Source organism: Melospiza georgiana, chromosome 4 (genome assembly GCF_028018845.1).
Source record: "Melospiza georgiana isolate bMelGeo1 chromosome 4, bMelGeo1.pri, whole genome shotgun sequence".
In the NCBI taxonomy this organism is placed as follows: domain Eukaryota; kingdom Metazoa; phylum Chordata; class Aves; order Passeriformes; family Passerellidae; genus Melospiza; species Melospiza georgiana.
Genome location: NC_080433.1, coordinates 13,884,385 through 13,908,857, shown reverse-complemented (window position 1 = coordinate 13,908,857; position 24,473 = coordinate 13,884,385). Strand labels below are relative to the sequence as shown.

The 24,473-nt window shown below is 40.4% G+C and overlaps 1 protein-coding gene across 2 annotated transcripts in view; it reads right to left on the bottom strand.

Annotated features, from left to right (window-relative positions):
• Positions 1–24,473, bottom strand: part of BORCS5 (BLOC-1 related complex subunit 5) — a 79,385-nt gene that overhangs the window by 8,872 nt on the left and 46,040 nt on the right. For both annotated transcript variants that reach the window (XM_058021956.1, XM_058021955.1), the window contains one exon: positions 10,271–10,428. In XM_058021956.1, coding sequence (XP_057877939.1) covers positions 10,271–10,428 — 158 coding nt within the window. The remainder of the gene's footprint in view (positions 1–10,270; positions 10,429–24,473) is intronic.

Below are 24,473 nucleotides of genomic sequence, written 5' to 3'. Positions count from 1 at the left end.
GATGCTGGGAGCATCCCCTGTTTCTCCCACCCAGCACACACTGGGAAGTGACAGCCTGACTGGGCAGCTTCTGTGCCAGGGATGCCCAGCCACAGATCCCAGCTTCAGCTCTCATGGAGCTGTACCCTTCCTCTGCCCCCCTGCCAGACAAACAACTACAGTTTGTGTTCAGGATTTCCTTATCTAAGATCAAAACCACTGCCAAAATATTCCTTTTGCTCCCTCTGTGATCTGTAAACAGTTGCCAAGGGTTATTCTGTCTAAGCATTGCACAGATCACAATCAAGCTAGAGAATGAAGAGTAACCATTTTAAGTGGTTCTGGAACTGAATTATAGCAATATTATCAAGACCCTTACTCCTAAAGATCTAAATTAAATCCATGTTTAGCCCCTTAGTTCTACAGTAGATACATGAAAACATGTATCAACATAAGCTGCTGCACCTGTAAACCTGATTATTCTGGGAGGCCTCGAGACACACAAAAGTGTTCAGAATTCCAAAGAATAAGAAGGTTTGTTCTTGAAATAAGCTTTTCCACCTTTATGTCAGTCTTTCCCTGCCTCTTGTGTTATCAGACAGGAGGTGTTTGCCCCTCCCTCACCTCCCAGTCTTCCCAGCCTCCCTCTTCAGTGGTTGGGTGTTCTGGCCCAGGAGCTGGCCTGACAGTCACAAACCAGCAGGGTCACATGGTGAAAAGCACCATCTCTCCCCCTGCATGTGATCCTGAGTTCCACAGCCTTTGCTGTGGCTGTATCAGACTTAATGCACGAGATTCCTGAAAAAGCAGAAAGGAAAAAAACCCCAAAAGATCAAATTTTACTAGTAAGCCTTCTAAACTGTCACCAAGAAAAGGTCACAGTAATTTCTAGCTCATTGTCTTTGATTAATAAGAGCTGTCATTTGCTGCTTTTGTAGAACAATCTACATCCATCTAAGAACTCATCTCTAAAATCTGTCATGGCTAAAAATGCTAAGTTACATCCTGAACATTAGACATGCTTCCATACCTATTCTAAATAACTAAGTTTAAGAAAAATAAATACAAATAGGCCACACAAACAAGATTATTGCACCTGTGTGTGCAATATTCTCACAAAACCTCTCTTTTGTGGAATATAATTCCACAGTAATTAATAACACATTCCTGATCTGTCTTTAATCAGCTGTTCCTGGAAAAGAACAAATACTTATCTGTTACAGATCTCTTGCCTAAAGGACAACTTGCACAACTCTTATTTCAGGCTACCTAAAAATTCTGCTAGAAAACACAACCTTCAATCTCCTAGTTTCTTGATTTTACACTGCTGACACATTACTTGAATGCTACAGGACAACAGCAATTATAAATGTTATTTACAGTTATTTATTATGTTGTTTAGGGTGTTATTTTATAATAAGTTTCAGTTTTGTACTTTCAACATGTCAGTATGACTAGCTTTAAGCAAGTTGGTTTTGCCATCACAAGTAAGCTTTGATTTTAAAAGAGGTGACCATTATCATTAATGAGATGTTTCTCAGAAAACACCACCATTCTCATTTCAGAGTGAAAACAGTCAGCACCATTACATTTGCAAGCCACATGAAATGAGCCAAGTACACCCCAGTGATGTTAAGGGAAGGTTCTACTCCTTCATTCCCAGAAGAGAGACTTTCAAGGCTGACTCCACCATAACTTCCACAATGCTGAAGCTCAGACATCCCAGCAATTTTCTGGAGGTCCCAACATCTGGACAGTAAATCTTTGACTTCAGGAAAGCCTCAAGGAAATCCTGAGCACTGTATTTCATTTACAGACCAAGCTCCTCTCAGGCTATAGAGTATTGCTCAAAATACAGCAACAAGAGTACAAAACCATCAGAGATTCACACAAAAGTTCAGTGTGGCAGTAATGCCAGCTCTGATCCACTCTGAGCATTCACTTTTATTGTATTCAGGTGCAGTGGCCCCAAGATTCACAGAAATCTGAGTATTTATTTCTTCTTATTTATGTCTACTAACGAATCTCTAGAATAAATTGATCAAATGCAAGAAGGCATTTGAAAATTTGTACTACAGTCTGGTAGAAGAACTTGCAATTGAAAAGTAGTTCAGTTTCTGTGTGGTCTTATGTCAGGCATAAGGAAGAATTAAATTCTCTAGACTGGATAAAGCAAAAGGAAAAGCTATGACCCAAGAATCCTTTCTGATGTTAAAAACTCCTATAAATTCTTTACCATTTACTGCTGTTATGCTGATTTCTTTTATAACTGCTACCTGAGCCTCTTTTTCAGCTGGAACTCATCTGATTGGAGATTTTGTCTTTCAGACAATTTGCAGCAAGTCCAGCAGTCACTCTTCAAATGCATCACTTGCTGTTCCAGTTTAAAAAAAGTTTACAAGTTTTATTTTTTTTTTGTCCAGTTCACTACAGTTTTGGCACAGTTCATACATGTGATTACAGGGAATTTTACTATACTACAGTTCAACATTTTATCCAGGCTTCTAGAGGTAGATGACACATCCAGTCAGGAGCAATGCCCTCAGGAATTAATTAATAGTAAATCATATGTTTCATACCTCAGAGCAGTGTTGCAATAATGGCAAATAAACGTTCTCATGTAGAGGCATTCATGCCCCAGTGGCACAGAAACATTTAGGAAACCCTTCCCTTCATAAAAAGCAAGATGGGCAGATTTCTTGCACTAAGGTTTTGTAATGCTTTCAACACGAAGTCACCTCTGCAGATCACATCTGATTGTTGCCACAATGCTCATTATGGGATTGCCAACACAAGGTCCACCCTGCTCCCTCAAGTACCAGCCACCATCCTAAAGTCATCAGTGCAACTCCAAATATTTGCAAGTAAGGCTGGCTAACCTGTCTAAAACAAAGATTCAACTGCTGAAAAGCTTCTAGCCAACATTCCTGGCACCTCCACACTCCAGGCCAATTCTCACTTCAGGGCAGAGTTGACACCTTGAGAATTTCAATGCAACACTGCAAGAGGACATAATAGTTAAGAATGAAACTTGTGAATTGACTTTTCCTGTACCAACACAATCCTTCAGGGAGGGAGAAGGCCATTTTTAGTCTACATTAATGCCAAACTGACTTAGAAAGAGAAATCCTATCATTTTCTCTCATCATTTGACTAAGCCAAACAAGCAAAGCTTTTCCAGTTTCCTCCCCAAGGAAACTCCCCACTCCCCACACATCCCTACAGCCCTTTCCTTGTGTTTGAGCACTATGAGAGCTGCCCACAGTGTGTCAGATGAGATCCCAGCTTTGTGCAAGACAATCGGCATCCTCACCTTTCTCCTGCAAGTACAAGTCGTGATTCACCCCAGGTTGATACTTCTTTTTTTCCTATCTCAAACCCCCTTTCATGCCCAAGTCCACCATCAAGTCTGCTACTCTGTAATGAAATCTAGCACTTTGTATTTCTATTTGAAGTTCTACAAACTTGGGGCACGGGGTTGTTGGAGGGTTTTTCCACCTGGGAAAAGAAGGCTAGAATAAGAAATCCAGTTTCCTAGTTTAATTGATATATTAATTAATATATTAATAATAATCCCGTGAGAAGGAAGTGAATTATGTTCCTTCTGGTGCCTGATGAACATAAACTCCATGCACTAATCCCAATGAAAGTGTTACTAAAAGGTTTTGCATGCCAGACTTGGGATATTCAGTGACAGTCTCTTAAGCACCTAAGCTCTATAATAATACAAACCTTTCTGACTGCTAGATGCTTGTTCAAGCTTAATTTTCTTCCTTGGAAATTCAGTTGTGGAAAGGATTCCAGTTTAGATCTTTTCTCAAAAGGCCATAAAGCACAAGAGAAGGGAACATGCTGGAACTGATTACACACATATATTCTAGGAGCAAGGGACTGCTCTTTTTTATGACACCATACAAAGCAGTGCATGTCAGCAAAACATATTTCAGACTGCCACCAGTGCAAACAATCTTTCCTCTTCCTTTATAACTGCTAGATCCCTTCATAAAGTTCAGGTACAGCAGAGCACGCAGAGCACTGGCCATCTGCCTCAGGCATACACTGCTAGACATTAATTCTCTATATTGAATAAAAATTGTGAAGCCTTTTCAAGAGCATTTTCACATTTTCGTGCTGGCTGGTTAAAACACCACCCCACCACTTAGGTATTCAAGCTACTTGCACAGCAGACTGGAGAAAAATGAGCAAGATCAACTAAAGGACATGAAGATTAACAAGTTTCCAGCTTAATAATCCTGTGCATTTATTTCTGCATGATGGTGCCTGTTGAGATTCCAGTCTTTATAAACAACACTTCATTGCTGATGAGAGGAGACATAAAGAGCTGGATAGATTGTCACAGTCCTCATCCATCAACTTCCAAGATGCCAAAGACTAAATTTAAGGTATTTATTTCTTATAGAACACAATGTTCCCTATTTTTTTCTAAAGGGCAGTGTGGCATTAAATCCCTGAAAATACAAGTGGCATTTCAACCAAGGTTCTTCCTCTTTTCAGAAATATTATAGCACAAGGGATCTCAGACCCCTTTCCCTGGACTTGAGGCATTGGTAATTTAAGTCTGTGAACCAAAAGGCTCAATATTGCTTGCAAGTTAACACAGCCTCATCTAGAACATCTTTATATATTGTGTCAAAATTAAACACATCTCCATTTTCACTTTGGCCAGGCTTCTTTTAACAGGCTTAGTTTTGATCCCCTGAGCCCTCCTTTTAATGAGCTGAAAGGTTCCTTCATGGGCTGCTCCATATGGGCCTTAAAGCAAAGGCCTGAAGCTGAAGATACATTTTGGACTTAGTAAGGCCATTCATCTTTTCCTGGCCTAATTCAGTTTAGTCAGAAGGTGGATCACTCTCAGGGCACATCTGCTGAAAACATATTTCACAGTCTTGGAAACCCAGGTCTGAAACCACCTACAGGGAAACCATAACCAAGAGGAAATGGCAATAAACACCTCACTCAGATGAGTCCTGAAACAAAACAAACCAAAGACCAGGCAAAACACACCTCCCTGAAACCTGCTCTTCATTTGAGTCTGTTCCCTGAAGGGACACAGCCCAGCTGTGACTGGAGCATGGGATGAATCCCAGGCACTTCAGATCTTTCTGCTCATGGAGGGATGGAGTTAGGAGAGTGCCTGTGGTGTCTCACACAGCAGAAGCTCTGTGTGCTTACAGCAGTGTGCACCTTGAGTCTCACTGCAGATGTGCCTGACACTGTCCCCAGCCAGGCAATGTCCTGCCAAAGTTCCTGGCCCAGATCTCATTCATTGCTGGTGGTGGAACAGCTTCCTGCACTTAGGGCAGCTTTTCCCTTTACCACCACCTTCAGGGACCTTGCCCTTCAATTTTCAGACTGCTACAAGGTGTCCCTACCACAGCCAGCCCTCCCAAAGAATTTACAGGTATGAAACAAGCCATAATCCTGCCTGGACAAGATTCCTTTAACTATCACAAATATAAAAGCAATATTTATTATATTTAAAAATGTGGGGGGTTTCCCCCAACTCCCACCCATAGATGCGTGCCAGCTTAGACTGAGACATTTGACATTTCACTTTGTATTGTAAAAACTGCTCTGTTTTCAAAATTATTGGCAGTATGGGATTCCTGTGGTAATAAAAAAAGCTACAAATAACACTGCATTAACATTTTCAAGGCAAAGCATCAGACCCCTCCCATTTCCAAATACATCTTAAGTATAGAGTATGCAGGAATTACATTTGCCTTTAAGGGTACGTCAAATACTTCAAAAACACAACCCCACTGACAATGCTGAAGGTCTAGTAAGAAATGCTGAAGATCTTTTCACTCAAAGCTTCTTTGAAAGAAGCTTAGAGGGCTTTCAGTTTCCTCTCTGCTTTCATAGAAAGAAGACAGGCCTCAATTTTCACGTGTGACAAGTAATTTTTGTAAGCTCACCTTCAGATATTTTGTAAGATGTGATTTTTGAGAAGCTTAGTACATTGTGAGCACAATAATCCTTTTTTAAGGCACTGAAACTAGACTGTTTTGAAGGCACACAAAATCATGGGCACTTTCTGAAAATTTAGCTCTGTTCCCTAGCTTTTTACCTATTCTACTTGTTTCCCATTCCCTGGTATTCACCATCCCCTATCACATGACTCTTGAAATTGTCTCCCTGGCACCCAAAACAGATATCCTCCACTGGTAAGGACTTAATGTAAAGTAATCCTCTCTTATTTGCTGCTTTCCCCCATTCAAACCTTTAGAGCTGGTCAACATTTGCCTTCAAACTAATCTTGTCCAAAACCCTGTTTTGCAGATCACAGAACTGGAGCAGACACTCCTGGTGAAGAGAGCATATGCGGCTCTATCAAATCCACAGCAGCTGGAGTTCCTCAAAACTTCCAATGAGTTACAGTGCAAATCTATAGTATTTTCCCTAAAAAGATGCAAGCACATCCTCTTTTTTTTTTCTTGACAATGAAGACAAAATCTGTTGTCAGAAGTAAATCACTCCCTCCCAAAAGCAAAACTCATTCTGGTATGAAAAAAGGCACCCGAGTCAATCACCTTCCATCCTGTCTTCAATTCTTTCCCCTTCAAGGCATCTCTTGGATAAATGGATTTCTGCTCAAGAGAGAACAGTCACAGCCACCTGGAAGCTGCACAGGGTTCTACATTTAGGAGCAGACATGGATCCAGCCAACACTGCAAAGAAATTCTGGCTGCACTGGGAAACGGGATGGAGAGCAAAGCCAGACTGCACTGCTCCCTGAAGGCACAGATGGCTCTGCTCAGACCTGCAGTCACTGTCATGCAAGTAGTTTTCTTTTTTGTTTTTTTTTTTTTTGTTTTCTTTTTTTTTTTTAGCTCATTCTCTTTCCTATTCAGAACCATTGTAATTTAATCTGTGTGCTGATTTGCAAACCACCACACTTAATTCTGAGTTATTGAGAGCCAATTAGTTTACAGCAGTACTTCTGAGTTTTGGCAGAATCCAGGAAACTTCTTTCCTGGTGACACAGACAATGAACAAAAGATATTCGCTCTTGGACATTTTGTCAAGGAAAGACTAAAAAAATCCTGGCTGCAGGCAGTGTGAGTGCAGCATATTATACAGCAGGAATATTAGTAAAGTCTGAGAAGTGAACATAACTCAGAAAAAAGTAAGAAATCAGAGACTGAAGCTGACCAACATTTTGTAGAAAGTTAAAACCATCAGTTTTATCAGTATCATCACTTGATAAATCTGTTATCAGAAGAAAAACACTTCAGTATTTACAGGGTTAAAGAAAGGGAAAGGGAAATACTGGCTACCCAAATGAGGATAAAAGAACTTACTGTCCCAGCTTGTGCACACATTCTGCTTTTCACAATGCACTTGATTTTCTCTTTCATTTTTAAGCTTTACTAAGGGTCAAGTTTTGTGTACATGGCAAAACGAAATCATTGCTGACAAATGGGTGAAGCCAAAGGCAATTTCCTTTGTCTGCACTTGTAAGGAGAGACATCCCCTGCTCTGGTTCAGCTGCACCCTGGCTTGTCAACAACTGTCAGCAGTGGTTCAATTTAGTGCATCAAGGAGAGCCCAAACAATTTGGAAAGAATGATTTAAGCCAAGTGGGTCCCACCCAGATCCTCCAGAACACACATGCAGAACAGCCAAAGCAAGAAAAATATTTAAAAATTATTAGGAAAACGAACAGTAAAAACCCACCAGATCTGGCAGAGAGACTGAAAGCATCTGAAGTTGCTTAGAAGTTGTGACCAAAAAAAAAAAAAACCAAAACCAAACCACAGCTGATTTGTCAGTTCTCTGACATACAGAATTCCTCATTTCCCCATCACTTTGTCAGAGGAGGCTGTTATAAAGAAGCTAGTGAGACTATCAGTATCATAATTTAATTTATTTTAGATGAAAGATAATCACAAGCCTTAAGAAGCAGAAGAAAACAAGCATAGCTAATTTGAAAGGGACTCTGCCACTTGCCCTACAGAAGGCAATCCCAATTAATGAATATTGCTCTGGTGGTGTCTACCATGACTTTAAATCATGTCACTATTCCCTCTCACACTTTAACAGCCAAAAGAATTACAATCTGCTTGGATTAATGCAGTACACTGTCATTAGGCTGGCAATGAAATCCCATTTCTGAGATTGTGTGATCTGAGTCACCAACACCTGCAAATATCTTTACATCTTGTGTAATAGCTGGCCTCAGATCTTGATACACCAAAGTAAAAAGGCCTTTTTAATGCTTCCCACATTATTTTGGACTTACAACTTCATGATGACAGCAGCTTCTCCAAACAGCACATGAATCAAATTTATTACCCAGTTTGTCATGTGGGATTTTCTTAACTCTAAGCCAACAGAGCAACAACAAATCAAGGTCAGTGTTTATACTTGGTGAATAAAAATTAACTACATGCTCAAAAACATTTTTTCGACACTGAAAAGGTATTTGGTCTCAAGGACTTTTGAGATATGCAGAATTCACCAGATCTTCTACACATCTGGGAGTATCTGAGAAAACACCTGAAGGAACATTTCCCTGTCATGCCAGACTCTTGATTTTAGAAAATAAAAAAATCTGGCAGCCATTCTACTGCTTCCAACATCAGCAGTCACACATGAGAAAGACAACCTCATTGCAGGATGCTCATCCCAGGAATTAATACAATCCCAAACAGTATCATCAAACATGAGTCAAATATTCAATATTTCAACAGATCAGTGTTCCAAATGATGGTTTAGTGGTAAAGCAGCAGCACAGGAGACCTTTTTGCCATTGAGGTCAGAAATGAGATGGCATGTTATGGGCTTTGAGAACAAATCAACTGAAGCACTACCTTGTCCAGCCACAGAAGATGTTCAGATAAATGCTTCCTTCCTTAAATTAGAAGCTAGCCATGGAGCACAATACAATCTATGCTGTGTCACAGACATGTTTTCTGAAAAATCCTTTCCTTAGGATTTTTTCTCCTGAGAAGCTGAGAAGCCTCAGGAACAAAATGTAAACAATGATTATCTGCTGCTGTGGAATGCAACAGGTGCATCTGTGATTGGTCTCATGTGGCTGTTTCTGATTAATGGCCAATCACAGTCAGCTGTGATTGTCCAAGTCAGTCATAACCCTTTGTTATCATTCTTTTTCTATTCTTAGCTTGCCTTCTGATGAAATCCTTTCTTCTATTCCTTTAGTATAGTTTTAATATAATATATATCATAAAATAATAAATCAAGCCTTTTAAAACAAAGTCAACATTCTCATCTCTTCCCTCATGGTGGGACCTCTGTGAACAGCACCACAATGCTGTACAGACCTAAATAAGGAACGCTACCTTAAAACTTCACTCATCTTTTACTTCTTGGAGAGCTGCTTGCAGCACCTGCCATTCCAACAGAGGAGCAGCCACTGTTCATGGCCAGCCCTCCTGGGGCACAGCCACAGCGCTGCCCTGGCAGGAGCTGCAGTGCCAGCCTGGGCACTGAGCTCGCATGGCACAGCCACAGGGCTGCCTGTAAGAGCTAAAATGAGGGTTGTGGGCACTCCAGCAAGCTCTCCAAAATACAGTTTAATACATCCAAGAGGTTACAGCAGTCCGGGGTCGTGGGTGACAGAGCTGTGCCCACAGCTGTCAGCTCCAGCTGCAGGCAGGCCTGGAGACCCTTTGGTTTTGGTTACAGTGCATTATATACTTTTCTTTGCTGAGCATCTTAATACAGTAGAACCAGAACCTTAACTAAGATCTATATCCTATCATATCTACTATAATTACCATATTCATTTTACTATTCTCCAAACACTAAAAGTTAGTACATTACAGTTTAAGCTAGAAGTTGTTATTCACTTTTCTTGCAATGGAAAATTCTGAGACCTTTTTTCTACTTGCAACTTTGCTGACTTGTTTGCCTGTGCCATCTTTCTGCTTGGTAAAAACATCTTCTTGTTTGGGGTGGGTTTATCCTTTGCTCTAAGCCATAAAAACCCCTTCTAACTAACAGACCCTTTGCCTCCTTAGTTATCCAGTAAGACTGGCTCAGCAATTCTTTTCTTCTAGATCAAAACTTGCTTCCATCTCTATTCCTTCATCAGACTCTACATTCTGCCAGGCATACATATCTGCGAGGCTTCCTTGTCAAACTTGCATCCTTCCCAACAGCTGCCCTGGCAGGAGCCGCAGCGCCAGCCCGGGCACTGAGCTTGCAGGGCACAGCCACAGGGCTGCCCTGGCGTGCCTGGGATGCCACAGCTCAGCCAGCACCATGCCCAGCACAGCCCCAGCCCCTGCCCAGCCCTCACCTCCTTGATGCGTTTCACCAGCGCGTTCTGGTCGAAGGCCACGGCCTCGGCGCACTGGTGGAGATGCTCCTGGTAGCGCAGGCACAGCTGCAGCACCTGCTGCGGGTCCAGCTTCTCCAGCTTGGTGTTGGTTGGAGATGTCTGCCCACTGAGGAGTCCTGCAGAGAAAAGAAGGCACAGAGTTCATCTGACTGCTCATGCTGTTGATTGAGTGCAACCCAAGAGACAGCAGTGTGGCATTCACGTTCTCTGAAAAATCCCTTGGCCCAGGATTTTTCTCCGGGGAAGCTGAGAAGCCTCAGAGAAAAAGGAAAACAATCATTATCTGATTTGCTTCTCCTCTGTTTTGCTCACATGTGGAATGTGTTTGGAGATTGTTTACCACAGGTGATTGTTCCATTGGTTTCTGCTGTGAATTGTTTTCTTTCATTGGCCAATCAGTGCCAAGCTGTGTCGGGGCTCTGGAGAGAGTCACAAATTTTCATTACTATCTTCTTAGCCTTCTGTAAGTATCCTTTCTGAATTCTTTAATATAATATAGTATCTTAAATTATATAATATAGTAATATTTAATATAATATAGTATCATAAAATAATAAATTAGCCTTCTGAGAACATGGAGTCAGATCAATTTTTCCTTCCTGCCACAGGGCACCCCACAATACAATACAGAACAAACCCAGCGGACAAGACTTGTGAGGGGTGATGAAAAGCTAATTCAGAATCATTTAAGGATGTTTTGAATTTACAGCAGTGCATAGAACAGTTTGTCACAAAGTTTGGCTCTCCCTGACAGAGCCTAAACAGACACTAAATGTAAGTCCATCATGCACATCTCCTCGGTTTTCAGCAATATGCTAGTCCTGTTTTTTCTCCTCCACAAGCAATCCTAAACTGTGAAGAATGAGCCCTCTCCTACTTTATGTAAGACAGAAGAGGAAGGAGTTGAAATCTGCTTTCTCAGAAGGGCACTGGAGTCATACTATTTTCACCAGACTCACTGCCAAGACCAGAGCTCTAAAAATTCACTGCTCCCCCAAAATAAACCTGAGCAAACAAATGGCCCACCTTAAGTTAAATTATTAAGGGTGAATTGTCTGAATTTACCCTACCTTGCCTTTTTTAAAGCTTCAGAACTCTTCTACCTTCTAAGGCTTTACTTTACACTCTCAAAGACTAGCAATATACCTCTTTTTGTTTCTTTAGTATGGAATTAAGATCCCTACCTACTTTCATGACCAGGTTTCACAAAAAAGTTCACCAAAAAAAAAAAAGACATTGTACTTAGAAGTGGGACACTGGTGATATTCAGAGGAGCAAAACTGCCCAGAGAAATTTCTCCTGCCCATTGTTTGTTGCCTACATAGTGCAACTTGAGAATGCCTGCTGAGCTCAACCATCTGTGTGCCACACTGACCACCTTCCCCACAGCAGCTGGAAAAAATTTTCCTTCAGCATTAGCACAACTCTCTTCTTGTTGGGACACCATGTGTGACAAACTGCACATACACACAATATGCTTTTCCCAAAACATCCATCAAGCTATGTAAACTGAATTCAGTGACTGCACGCATGTGCCCTCTGGGACTCTCATTTTACAGACAGGAAAAGACATTAAAACAGCAAATGTAAGCAAGTATCATACTAAGCAATTAAAAAGTCATAAATGCCAGTTATTTGGTTTGGAAAAGCTCTTCTAAGAATGTACCTCAGTGGAAAATGGAAAGTATTTTGAATGGCCCCCGTGCCTACTGGAGGCTACAACTGGTGACACTGAGCTCTAGCTAAAGCTCAAGAACAAAATAGAAACCAAGAAGCAAGTCAGAAATATCTTATGAATATGAGCAAGCTAAACCTTTTTGAAAACATTTGCAGACCAAAATGAAAATAAAACTAGGACAGTAACTTCATCAAATATGGAGAAGAAGCAGGTTTACATTTCATCAACACTCAACATCTTATTCTCCCAGGATGCTCTCAATTGCTCTCCACACAAAACCTCATGATAAGAGATTTTAAAAAAGGTAATTTTACTGATTTGTCCACTACAATTGTGTTGCCTCAGTCAAGAGGTCAGGAGAGGAAACAAACCATTTAGTCTCAAAACCCTGTATTAGCAACAGTCAAGTTTATTTTTTATATTTTGGAGGGAATAATCTCAAAATCTTAGATGCAGATCTTTCAAATCTATTTTCAGGTAAAGTACAAAAATGTGACAGGAACAAACCCACTGAATGAAATAAGACTTTATAAAAATTGTTTATGTTTCATATTCTAGTGCTTCCTCAGTTCACAAATTGGGATCTTTTACAATATTATCTTGTCAGGACAAATGTTCAAATAATGTTGTCAACTTTTAATATGCTGAATGTTCACACAGGAATGAAGAGTTCACCATACACCTGAGGCACTTATCCTGTCTCTGCACTGATCAAATACATGATGCTATCAGCCAGCTAATTTTCTTTTATTACTAATCTCTCACCAACTTCAAGAGGAAAAAGAAAATGAGACACTGTTTGAGAGATTTAATTAACATGAAGTATGTACTTTGGCCAACTTATGCTGCTTATGAAAATTCTGAAGTGGAACAGGGCAAGGACTGTAAAATGAGCTAATAAAGAACATGCTACTTAAACTCATGTACTTACAGCCTTGCACAGGTTACATAATGCTAAAACAAAAATTAATAAACCTAAGCCTCTCATTTCCTATCCTGAAAAACACAAGCTCGAGTGAAGGGAGACATTCCCTGTTCAGCTGGAATGCCTTCATAAGAAGCAGAGGGGAAATACAATCCAGTACAAATGTTTGGACTAGGGATAAAAAACAAACAACATATGCTGCATAAAGATAGACTATGGTATTATTCTGGGTGATGCAGTAGGGAGAAACCAGAGGAATTAGATTATCCAAAGACCTCTGGGGCAATGCTGACAATGCCAGAGAACAATTTAGCTTATTTTCAACTTGCAAGAAAGGAAAAAGTACAGTAAACAAGAGCCCCAAAAGGCCATGCAGCCTGGCAGAACTCCCATTGTCAGAAGGTCAATCCACCATTTTTTGCTGCTCACTGTAACCACTTACTAACCACACTATAAATGTTAACATTTCTTACTAACATTCCCCTCTGCCCTGCTCAGGTGTGACCCCACCTGGAGCTCTGCATCCAGCTCTGGGGACCCAGCACAAGACAGACAGGGATCAGGGACACAAAATGGTCAGAAGGCTGGAACACCTCTCCAGGGAGGGAAGAGCACTGGGGTTGTTCAGCCTGAGAAAGAGAAACCTCCAGGGAGACCTTATGAATATTTAAAGGGGCTTGTGAAAAAGACAAAGAGAGACTTTTACCAGGTGACAGAACAAGGGACAATAGTTTTAAACAAGAAGAAATTAAAATTGGACATAAGGAAGACACTGTAAACATGTCTTTAAACATTGTAAACATGAGGGTGGTGGGAAGCTGAATGTCCCATGCCTGAAAGTGTTCAAGGTAAGGTTGGATGGGACTTTGAGCAATGTCATCTAGTGAAAGGGAGTGAAAGATGTGTCTGCCCATGACAGGAGGTTGGACTAGATGATCTTCAAAGACCACCTTGTCATCCTCCTGACCAAAACCTCCCAACCATCTGATCATCCTGCCAACCAAAACCATTCTATGATTTAATTAATTTGCTGCATTTTGGTTTTTAGTAAACCTTATTTATATTAATATAATATATTAGTAAAAATCTCTCCTCTTAAAAATTACTGCTTCCTTCTTAAAGCCTTGTCCCACATTTTGACCTCTCCACTGAACAGGGCCATCCCTCAGTGGCTGGTCTACATGTGGTTTGTAAGAGGATATGAGATCACATCTGTTGCAATAACATATTTATTAGGTCACTCTTACAAGTGCCAAAAAGGGGAGAGACAGAGGTCACTGAGTGGTTCAGGCTGGCTCCTGAAACATCCAGAACTTGAACCTGGCCACCAGCACATCTCAGAGCAACCAACCACTGGTGCACTATCCCTCCTGCACTGAGGAAACGGTGTTCCTGGGATTTCTTCTGTGGGATTATTACTCCCAGCCCCACAAGAGCACAGCTCTGCTCTTAAATGAAAAGAAAACAGCATTGAGAGCTTTCATTTCTTATTAAACCGAATACTCATTTTTCAAGCTGCTGGTTCTCTTCCAAAGGAGGAAGCACACCAGGAATCCTCTGTGTGGAGGATTGTCTGGAGCCTTGGGAAGAGGCTCCTTGGCACATGAGCGATATAACACACCCCAGCATGAGGAGAAAGGCTCCACGGGGGTGTTGTGGCTGGAGAGAACAGGAATGGGAGAACAGGAGAAGGCTCCTGCACAGCTCCAGTGCAGAGCAGAAGGGTTTGGCAAGTGCCAAACACTGCACAGTCCTGGCTGTCCAATTACACCATAAAACAAGGAAGACCACAGACCACCTCTGTGCCTGCCATGATGACGAGACAGCAAATCTCCCACCTACCCACACATCTGGTCAGTAAACAGCACGACCAGGAGGTGACAAACAGCAGCTGGGACAAAGAAAGAGTCACATTTCTAAAGCACAATGATGCTTCAGAAAAAAACAGCTCAATACACCAAGTATGCTGTGCACAGAGAAATATCATATATCACTACAAGGCTAGCTGACCCACAGACTTGACAAATCTGTTATTGTTTCCATATTCCTTGGCAAAGCAGAGGCATGTTAAAACCATTTTCCTCCTACTTAGTCATCTCCTTGCTGGTTCCAGGTCAACATACACGTCCAACAAATCATATCCTACTGAGCAGAAGAAAGCTGTTAGTTTAAAAAGCATTTTTATGACTAGAAGTAAAGTTCTTGAAAGCAAGCTTTTCACGCAATGCTGGTTCTACACACATACAGAACACAGGACCACACCATGGTTATGTTCTGCTGCTTTAGTGGGCAATCCCAACAACATTTTGAGTGCTTTCCAACCTGAAAAGCATTAATATTTCATTTTGACTTCTGTACTTCCACTTGTCAATCCCCCTTTCAACCAGTAACAGCAGGCATTACAAAAAGAAAACCAGTAGGTTGTTATTTATTATTACAGACAGCAAAGCATATGATGTTGTGGGGTCTTGTTACTAATTCTAAGGCCAGAAAGAGTTGCTGTCATGAGCCAATCTTTCTGTGGAATATAAGAGAGGACTTCAGAAGTTACACCTTCCTAAATCAGGCCAGAAATTTGCCTTGCCCAGAATACTGCTTCCAACATCTAACAACAATGAATATTAAAGGAAAAAAACCCATATTTTTTGTACCTCATAAGATATTAATAAAAATTTCAGGCAGAAAAGACTGTGCTCAGTGAAGCTGTGGATACTTGAATTTCACTACTCCTTTTTGAAAGGTATATTTTTATCTCCACAATGTCTTGTGACAATAAGTACAATGCTTATTTACACAGCATGAAAAAAACCCTTCTCACTTGCTTTATGCTCTGTAGTTGTGCTGTGACCCAAGAGAAGTCTGAGCAGGTTGTACTTCATCCCAACATCCTTGATCCAGTGGAGTTTTTGAGCTTGGAGTCTCCTCTCCCACAGATAATTGAATTTTTTTTATTACCTCTGTAATACCTTCAAACACCTCTAACCTGAGGCCTTACTTTTCTCCTTAAAAGCCAAGTCAATTCTTCTCCAGAGTATATTGGTCACAAAAAATGCAGATGCTTTTATAACTGCTACCCCTTTGCAGGACCTGCTAATCACCACCACCCTTTTTAAGAGTGTGCATTACAGTGCACAGCATCACTTCTTCCCAAGGTAAAATAACATCAGATTGCACACCATGGTTAGCAATGGCTCCTCAGCTTTACAGAGGCATTCCTGCTGCAGGTACCTGCTTTTGGAGGGTTATTACAATGGGCATTACCATTTTTTCTAAAACCTCTTCAGTGAACTTCTCATTCATCCTGGTAAAGAATGATGCTTTCCTGAAAGTCCCTTCTGAAGGCAATCTCACAGACTCTCCAGCAAGCTTCTAGAGAACCTAAAAAGCTTTTAGGTTTTTTTTATTAAGTACATACAAGTACAAAATGGCTTTCCTTCAAGTGATTTTGAAGGAGATTTCTGTTCTGCTTTTCTGATGATTCCCTAAGTAATCCAGTACAGTTTTAACCTTTCACTCTCCTAACACAAGCTTCTTTTTATTTGGGTTTGGGGTTTTTTTTTTTGTTTTGGAGTGTGGGTAACTTTTTGCCTACAAGTCCCTTCATACTGCTTTAACTACACTGCTTTTCCTTCTACCATTCTTCAAACCCACCTGTGCTGCCTGAAACTTATTTCAGCCATTCCCCACTTCCCTTGCCACTCTCAGTTTTTTATGATATTCCACTTCATAAAATTAATCCAAGACAGTAAAATTTTTCAGCTCTTCTATTCCACATAAATATGAGTAGATTACAGTTACTATAGTATATAATAATAATGTAGTATATATAAAAGAGTAATTTCATTTACTATCATCAAGGCAGCATTAGTTCCAGCTCAAAAATAACTATGTTTTTCAAGTCTCCAGGAATATTTCTGTGTTCCAAGGGTATTTAAAACCTATCAACCCCACAACTTGCCTCATCAAGCATTTCTAAAGCTCTTAGGTAGAAGCTGCCCAGTCTGGTCAGCTTCTTAAATAAAGTCTGGCCACAGATTCACTGTCATCGTTGTCTTCCTCGTTGCTATTTGCATGGGAAGATTGTTTTGCCAGTACCTTCAAGATTCCCAAGTACTAAAAAAAGATCCACACAAGAAACAGATGAAATTACATCCCTGAAGACAGAGTCTTGTTTCTTGACCATTGCTGCTTGCACATGTTTGGAGGCAGCAGATTTTGTTATTAGCTGCAATAGAGAGCTCATTTCCATATATTGTCTATGCAGGTGCACTTCAATATCATCTGCTGAAAAGAAAGAATTGCACACTTATGTGCAGCACAATAAAAGATATTAAAATACTTGCATACAGATATTGTAATCAGATTTACAGGACTCTTACTGACTAAATGCTTTGAATTCTAATTGTGTACTTCCTCTCTCATTCTCAAAAACCAAGAAAAGATTAAATTTTTCAGCAAAGCCTGAACAGTTAAAATAACTTTTCTGAAGGTTGTTTTGGTTTTGTTGTGGGGTTTTGGATGGTTTGCTTTTTTGGTTGGTTGAGGAAGGTTTTGTTTGTTTGTGTGCTTTTAAGAACACTTGAGTTAGGAAACATCAATATTTATACACTCAAATTTGAAAACTCAGGCCACCCCTAAGAAAAAGGCAATTAGTAAAAGTCAATCATAAAGAAGCTGAAAAATGAAATAAAAATAAAATCACTACTATTCATCCAGAAATTTTTAAGCTGAAGTGTTCATGACTTCATGATCTTTTACTCAGAGCAATTAATTTTCTAAAAATCTCACTAAAAAAATACCTTGTACTAAAACACATATTCACTCCAAAACAAAAGTTGGCTTTGTTGCCTGTGTATATTTTCAATTCCTTTGAACTTTAGTGAGGGAGCACAATGACTGTAGGCAAACTGAATAGTTATTGTGTGAGCAAAGAACACATTTGTATTGTTGCAAAGAATGTTGGCTGCAGCAGCAGATTTTCCCTCTACTTTGGAGTGGGTACCATGTGAGCATTTACTTCTGCATGGGTGACACATGGGCTCACTCTCCTCTTGTCAAATCCTTTAAGAGGCAACTTTTCTGACCACAGAGACCAAATATGTGAAGCTGAAATAAATCAGAAATGCTGCCTCATTTAGATTGTTAGGAACCTGAATGTCCAAAAGAAAAGGAAAAAGCAGTGCACCATCTGCAGGTGCTGAGATTTCAGTCTGGAGTCACTAAAGATGTGCCTCTCTGCAAGTATGAGATTGCCCAGGGGTTACACCTTCAAAAAGTTCCTAGAGGGTGCCACAAAACTGGAAACTTCTTTGGAAGCTTCAGGTAGGGAAAAAGGTACATAATATACTCTGAACAAAGCACACAGCTGCATTTTGTCAACTAAAAGTGTCAAGATCCTACTTAGGCCATGTCCCCATGAACTTTTCACTTCTAGAGTACAGAATATGGAAAATAAGTGGTTTTGACTACACAGTTCCAATATCATAGGTTCAACTTCCTGCAACAGACCTCAAAGTATAAAAATAGACACAAGGGTGGAAAAAAGGACAGGGTTATTCACAGGGAAGTGAGAGACAATGCTCTTGTGCTGTGCAATGAATTGTGTTTGCTTTGCAATACCTTTTTTTAAATGAAAATGCACCATGAGAGACCCATGGGGTACAATCATCTGATCAGACAAGCATGTCATATCCAAGGGCTGCAGCTGATAGTCTGACTAATCTGCAAACCCAAAAGCTACAAGGCTAACAGCATCTTAAAAGATGAGGAATTGAGACACCAAGACATTAGACCATTTATCTGAGACCACATGGAAGCTGCTGTCCCTTGGCCTGATGACTTCAGCACCAGAACATCCCTCCCCTTCTCTGACCTCCAAATTCCAAACACCAGAGGGATAAGCAGCAGAGGAGCCTCATTTCCTACAGCACCACAAGGGCTGAGCACTGACACAGCCTCTCCCACACAGATTCCCAGATTATCTACTAAAGGTTCATAAAAGCCAAAGCGAAATCAACAGCTTCTTCCTTCTGACTCCCAAATTCAGGCTCCACGGAAAGGAGGATCCAACTCCCACCTTCCTCACCACAGCTCTTGCACAGAAAATTATTCACTCCACTGAAACCACAGACAACTAATCCTGTGGTTTTCTCTTTCCTCTAGGGTAGCAGAAGGAATCAGAGCACCACAAGATCAAACACTAGAGCTAGTCCCAGGAGAGGCAGGAGAGGGGGAAGGAAAGGACAGAGGAGAACAACTCTGCTCTAGCAGCAACAAGATGTTACTTCAATTATTCTATGTGTGCAAAGTGAGTGAATTGATGTGTGCAAAGTCTTGAGTGAATCTCAACTTTACCTGCTCATCCATTTTCCTTAAAATAATGGGACCTTAACTACATTTTCTGTCTCTCTCACTGCAAAGTTTTCTAGGCTGTAGATGGATGAGAAATGGAACAGCAGGATCAAATAAACTCCATTTCTTTTAAAGATTTTTTTAAAAAATCTACAAGCCAAAATCCATGCAACTAATTCTATTACTAGTATTAAAGATAAGCCTCACAGCAACTTTTATTTTATTTTAGGCAGAAGTGCAGGGATGTTCATCCACAACACAGCCCATACCAGGAGGAAAAAAAAAGCCCCAAAATACCAGCATTTTGTGGTTTAGAGAAAAGGTGACATCTAAAATCACTTCTAAGCACAAGGGCACCCATGTGAAGTTGGGGTACATTTGCTATTCCACAATAACAATAATATTCCACAATAACAAATAATATAATTCAATAATAACAAACAATAATTGCTATTCCAGCCTGTGTACCCACACTAACCCCAGGTAAACAATGGGGCACATGCACTGTGCTGCTGACACCAAGAGCCCAGAAGTTTGGAGAAAATTAACAGACAGCAGTGTAAGTTTACTTTTGGGCATTTTCTTCAGTTCAGATGTAAATCTGAGAGTCTTGTTTGCAATTTATTTTCACAGCACAGTATGGAGCAAGACTGATCAACACTTACCAACAGGTTCAGCAAGTCCAAGATTTCAGTTCTTTTCCATGCATGGAGAAAACTGTTTTAAAAGTGGTGGAGAAAACCTTCACAAAAAGAGTTCCTTTTTAAAGAAGTAATAGGATCTCTGGGTGAATGTTTTAGCAGTACTTTATAATTGAATGTTTTATCAGTACTTTATAATTGCAAACCAAACCCAGTGCTGGTGCTAGTATAACCATCATTTATATTCATGAAACACAGTTCCTCTTTGGTACTTTTTACAGAATCACAGAATATTCTGAGTTGGAAGGGACTCACAACAATCATCAACTCCAACTCATTTACTTCCTATCAGTTTTGTACCCACACAATACAGAGAACGGAATGGTGGCACATTGCCATGATAAAAAGAATTATGGCCATATCATGGCCTTTGCCTATTTTTCAAGAGCATTATTTAGAATGTACATTAAAGAAGCACTGTCTAAAATACACTTTGGCATGTTCTAGCCACAGGTACTAAGAACAGTAATTTATCTCTGCCGCGCGCATTCAGGAAAATACAGCAAAGAACAGGAGTAAACTTGTAAATGCAACAAAGTTGACATTTTCTGCTTTATCTTCTTTTCTCACATGAAACCCAACTTATCACTCAGCAGTTTTGCTAGCAATGTGGGCTTCCATGTCACATGCAATTTTAATCTGAATGACAGTTTTCTACTCTGAAGGCTTTACCAGCCTGACATGAAATGGCTGCACTACTCAGGAGTAGCAAAGTCCAAGTGGGGCTGAGGAAGCATTTGATTTTTGTAATCCATCCATACATAGCTCATACATCATACACTTTACAGAAATTAGGAAATGGCTCTTATAACAAGTTTAACTGGATTCTCTTGTTTTTTAGGGTAAATGGTTATCTACTAAAGTATCCAGAGGGAAACATGGAGCTGGCATGAAATTATAACAACAAATTTAGGATACTGAAAGGACCTAAAAGTTAAGTTGGAGAGGGAAGCAGCCTACAACACACACACACACACATATACACACACACACACACTATTTACTTCTGACATTATTTTTAGAGAAACTAATCACTCAGCTTGGAAGGCCTTATTGTGGCACCTAAAACATTCAACAGTTACACTTACAGAAGTAAGTGGCTCTCTGTGCTGTGTTACCTCTGTATTTATCATCTTCTGTCAAATACTGTCAAGTGCAACGTGCCTTGAAGAAAGACAAAGCACAAAAAGGAATCCTTAGCACAAAGTGTTTTAAAATTCTCAGAAGAAGGGGGGGGGGAAATAAAGCAAACTGCACCTCCTCAGTTTACATTCCTTCTGCAGTTCAGTAAATGAAGTCATTAGTAAAAATATTATGAAAGAGAGTAATCTCACTATTAAAATAAGCTGCTACTTCAGCAAGCTTTGAATACCTAATGACAACATTTGTGTGATCCTGTCCTTCTAGGCAGCTGCATTCTAGGAGTGCTGCTTTTACAGCAATGAGCAACAGCCCAGGCTCAGGAAGCCTGGGAGCTCCTTGAGCCTGACTGGAGCACGTGCACCACTTCTCTGTAGTTAGTAACAGCCAGAATATAACAATTCATTCATTCCTCCACTTAACCCCCTCAAAACAGGGCAGCTGTCAAAACATCCCCCCTTATTTTTTTTATTTTTCTATATCCAGCCTGCTGATGGTGTGCTCACACACAGCATGAACCAGTTTCCTATGTCTGTCATGGAAAGGATCAGTCATTTTACAGCAAAAAGTCACCACAAAGGTTTTAAATAAGTGGCACGTGGAGTTTTGCTCATCCTGAATCACATCTCCCTCAAGGTATGTTGGGGTATTAGCTGTTGGTTTCTTTGGGTTTGGATTGAAGGCACTTGAGATGGTAGTTTATGTTTGGACTTAAGTGTTTATTATTTTTATTAGTAAAATAGTTTCATTACTGTGAGTTTGGTAGCTTTTCATTAGAAAGTACAAAATGGTAAACAAGTTTTTGTTACAAGATCTTTTAAGACTAAACTATTTAATTAAGAACTGACACTTAGATTATTTTCCCTTTTAACCCAATAACTGATTCCCAAGAGTCTGTAATGCAGACTTTTCTGCTTAATTACAAAATGCCACCCTAACCCATGAAGAAGGAAGAAGCATGAAGAAGAAACCCAGGATGACACTCTGTGTCTTCTATCTTGCTTCTATTTGCAACATAGTAAAAATCTCAAAACTTAATTTTTTCATCTAAGTAGTACACCTACACTACTTTCTATTATCTATTTTACACTTTTGTAGATTCTAGTCTATCTTAAAGTCTAAGAAACTTTCTCCATTAATAAAAGTCAAAGTCAGTGCTCCCCTAAAAGTAAAAATCCCAAAACAAATTAAAAAAATATTGCCAATACTCTAAATTTCCACAAAGGTACTTATAAGGTCCATTACACTACCTATACAGCCTTTCCAGCTGCAAATCCTCCTAGCAGTTGGAAAAGTCTCCTGTCCCTGTTAAAGACACTCTCAGAATGACACCCTGAGTAGATCTTGGGGTGCTGACCTGAAAATGGAATTCATCTTGTTGCTCTGCCATCCTTCCTTGCTTTTCTTGTTCCAGTTCTGGCTCTCACTGAGCTCCTGCACAGACGGATTCAGCCCTACCAGAAAACTTCCTACTTGTCCCTCCTAGATTCTCCTCATCCCCCTGAGCCAAGCTGGCTCACACAAAGCCATAGGTGTGTCCTCCCTCCTCACAGCTGTTACATCGACTCTCCTGCTCTGGAGACAGACAGACAGACAGACATTCTTCCACAGTCTGGGGCAGAGTCTGGCATGCAAACTTATAAAAGCACCTCCCTGAGCACAGAATTCACTCTTGGCATAATCCTCCTGCACTGTGAGGAAGATCATGTTATGGAATACCACCAAGGAGAGTAATTGTGGTACACAAGGACATACTAATACCAGATGCTCCTCATACTAGAAAATATGCACAACAGCCAAACAGAACTACAAACACCGAACAGTTACTCAGCTGCTGAGTTTAATATTAATATATATACATGTCCACAGAGCTCACTTTCTCTCCATTGAAACAATACTTGGTTTGTGACAACAATTAATTCTGCAGCTATTAACAGAAAGCAGCTGTTCCAGATGTTGTTTTCACATCAGGCCCTATGCTAACATCTCCAGTTTTGCAGTGATTTTTAGCACTGCTTTTTCAAACAAGACAAAAGCAGACTGACAGGTAGATTTCAGTAAAGGCCATACATACATTTTTGAAGTTGTGGGAGAAGAATTTTGATCATCTGGGATCATCTGTAACCACAGGGGTGATGACAGAAGAACCATTTTTTGTTCTGAAATTATGAAGCATTTCTTGTTCTTACTAATATAAATACACATCAACATGTTGACTCCACATCTCTGCTCTAACAATAAAAGACTAAAAGCAGTAAGCAAACAAACTGTGGTAGTGCAGACACATATGCATCTCTTCCTGGACTGGAGAAGAAAAAATAGGAAAACCAGCTCTACATAAATACAAGCAATAGCAACATGTAACAGTATCTGCCTCTTCAACTTATTTAAAATTAAGGCATAAAACAATTTAGGACATGTTAGAACTTTAAAGCCCAGAGCTTTTACTTCTTAAGAATCTCCTAAAAATTCACTAGAACCTTAAATATTTTCATGCAACCGTGTAGATAATGAATGTGTGATTTTTTTCCCCCCCTTCTTTTGACTTAATTTAGGAGAGGAGGATAGCACTTGCAGCAGCAGCAGCTAAATTATTTGTTTGATTCTGAAAGCTTTGGGTAAAGGAGTGGAACATGCAACAAATCTGATTGTTCCTCCTCCCCAAGTGAAGCTGCCTGCACTTATCAAAGGCTCCAGCCAACACAAACACAACAGCTTTTTCTTCTCCTTGTCCAGGGTGCCTCGAGGGCTGATGCTCTGTTCTCTGCTCATGCCCAGAGCTGAGTCACTGCAAAGGTCTCCAGGGCACACGAGTCCAGCAAGGTCATTCAGCAGAGAACACTCCAGTCTGCTGCCCCCACACCAAGGTAGCTGAGGGCTCTGAAGGACACAGTGTGGTCTAGCAGGAGGTGATCACATGGAAAAGCTTCCAGAGGGTCACACATACCTAAGGAATCCCATAGCAAGAGGGCCAAATGTAAAGCTCTGCCTCCCTACAAGGTTGGTGGTGAGAGCCAGCTGGACATATTACATTGTTTAACTGATCTGAAAAGTTTGGGCTCTGAAGAGCCAAGCCCTTAAACCCTGTAAGGTTCTGGAAGAGAATGGCCCCATCTCCTACAAGTGCTCAGTATCCTGAAGGGCTGTTTGGTAACCACACAAACACCTCAGAGATGTTTGCATAGCTCAGGTTGCTGATGGCAACCTATGTACGTGGTGAGGGTGAGAAAGGGAAGGATACAGACACAAAAAGTTCCTCACATCCATATTCCTAGAAGGTTCAGTACTGGCACCTCTTCCAGCCTAGGAGAGCTCTTGTCTAGTTTAACTTGAGCCACTTTAGAAATGGTCTGCTCTGAGCTAGAG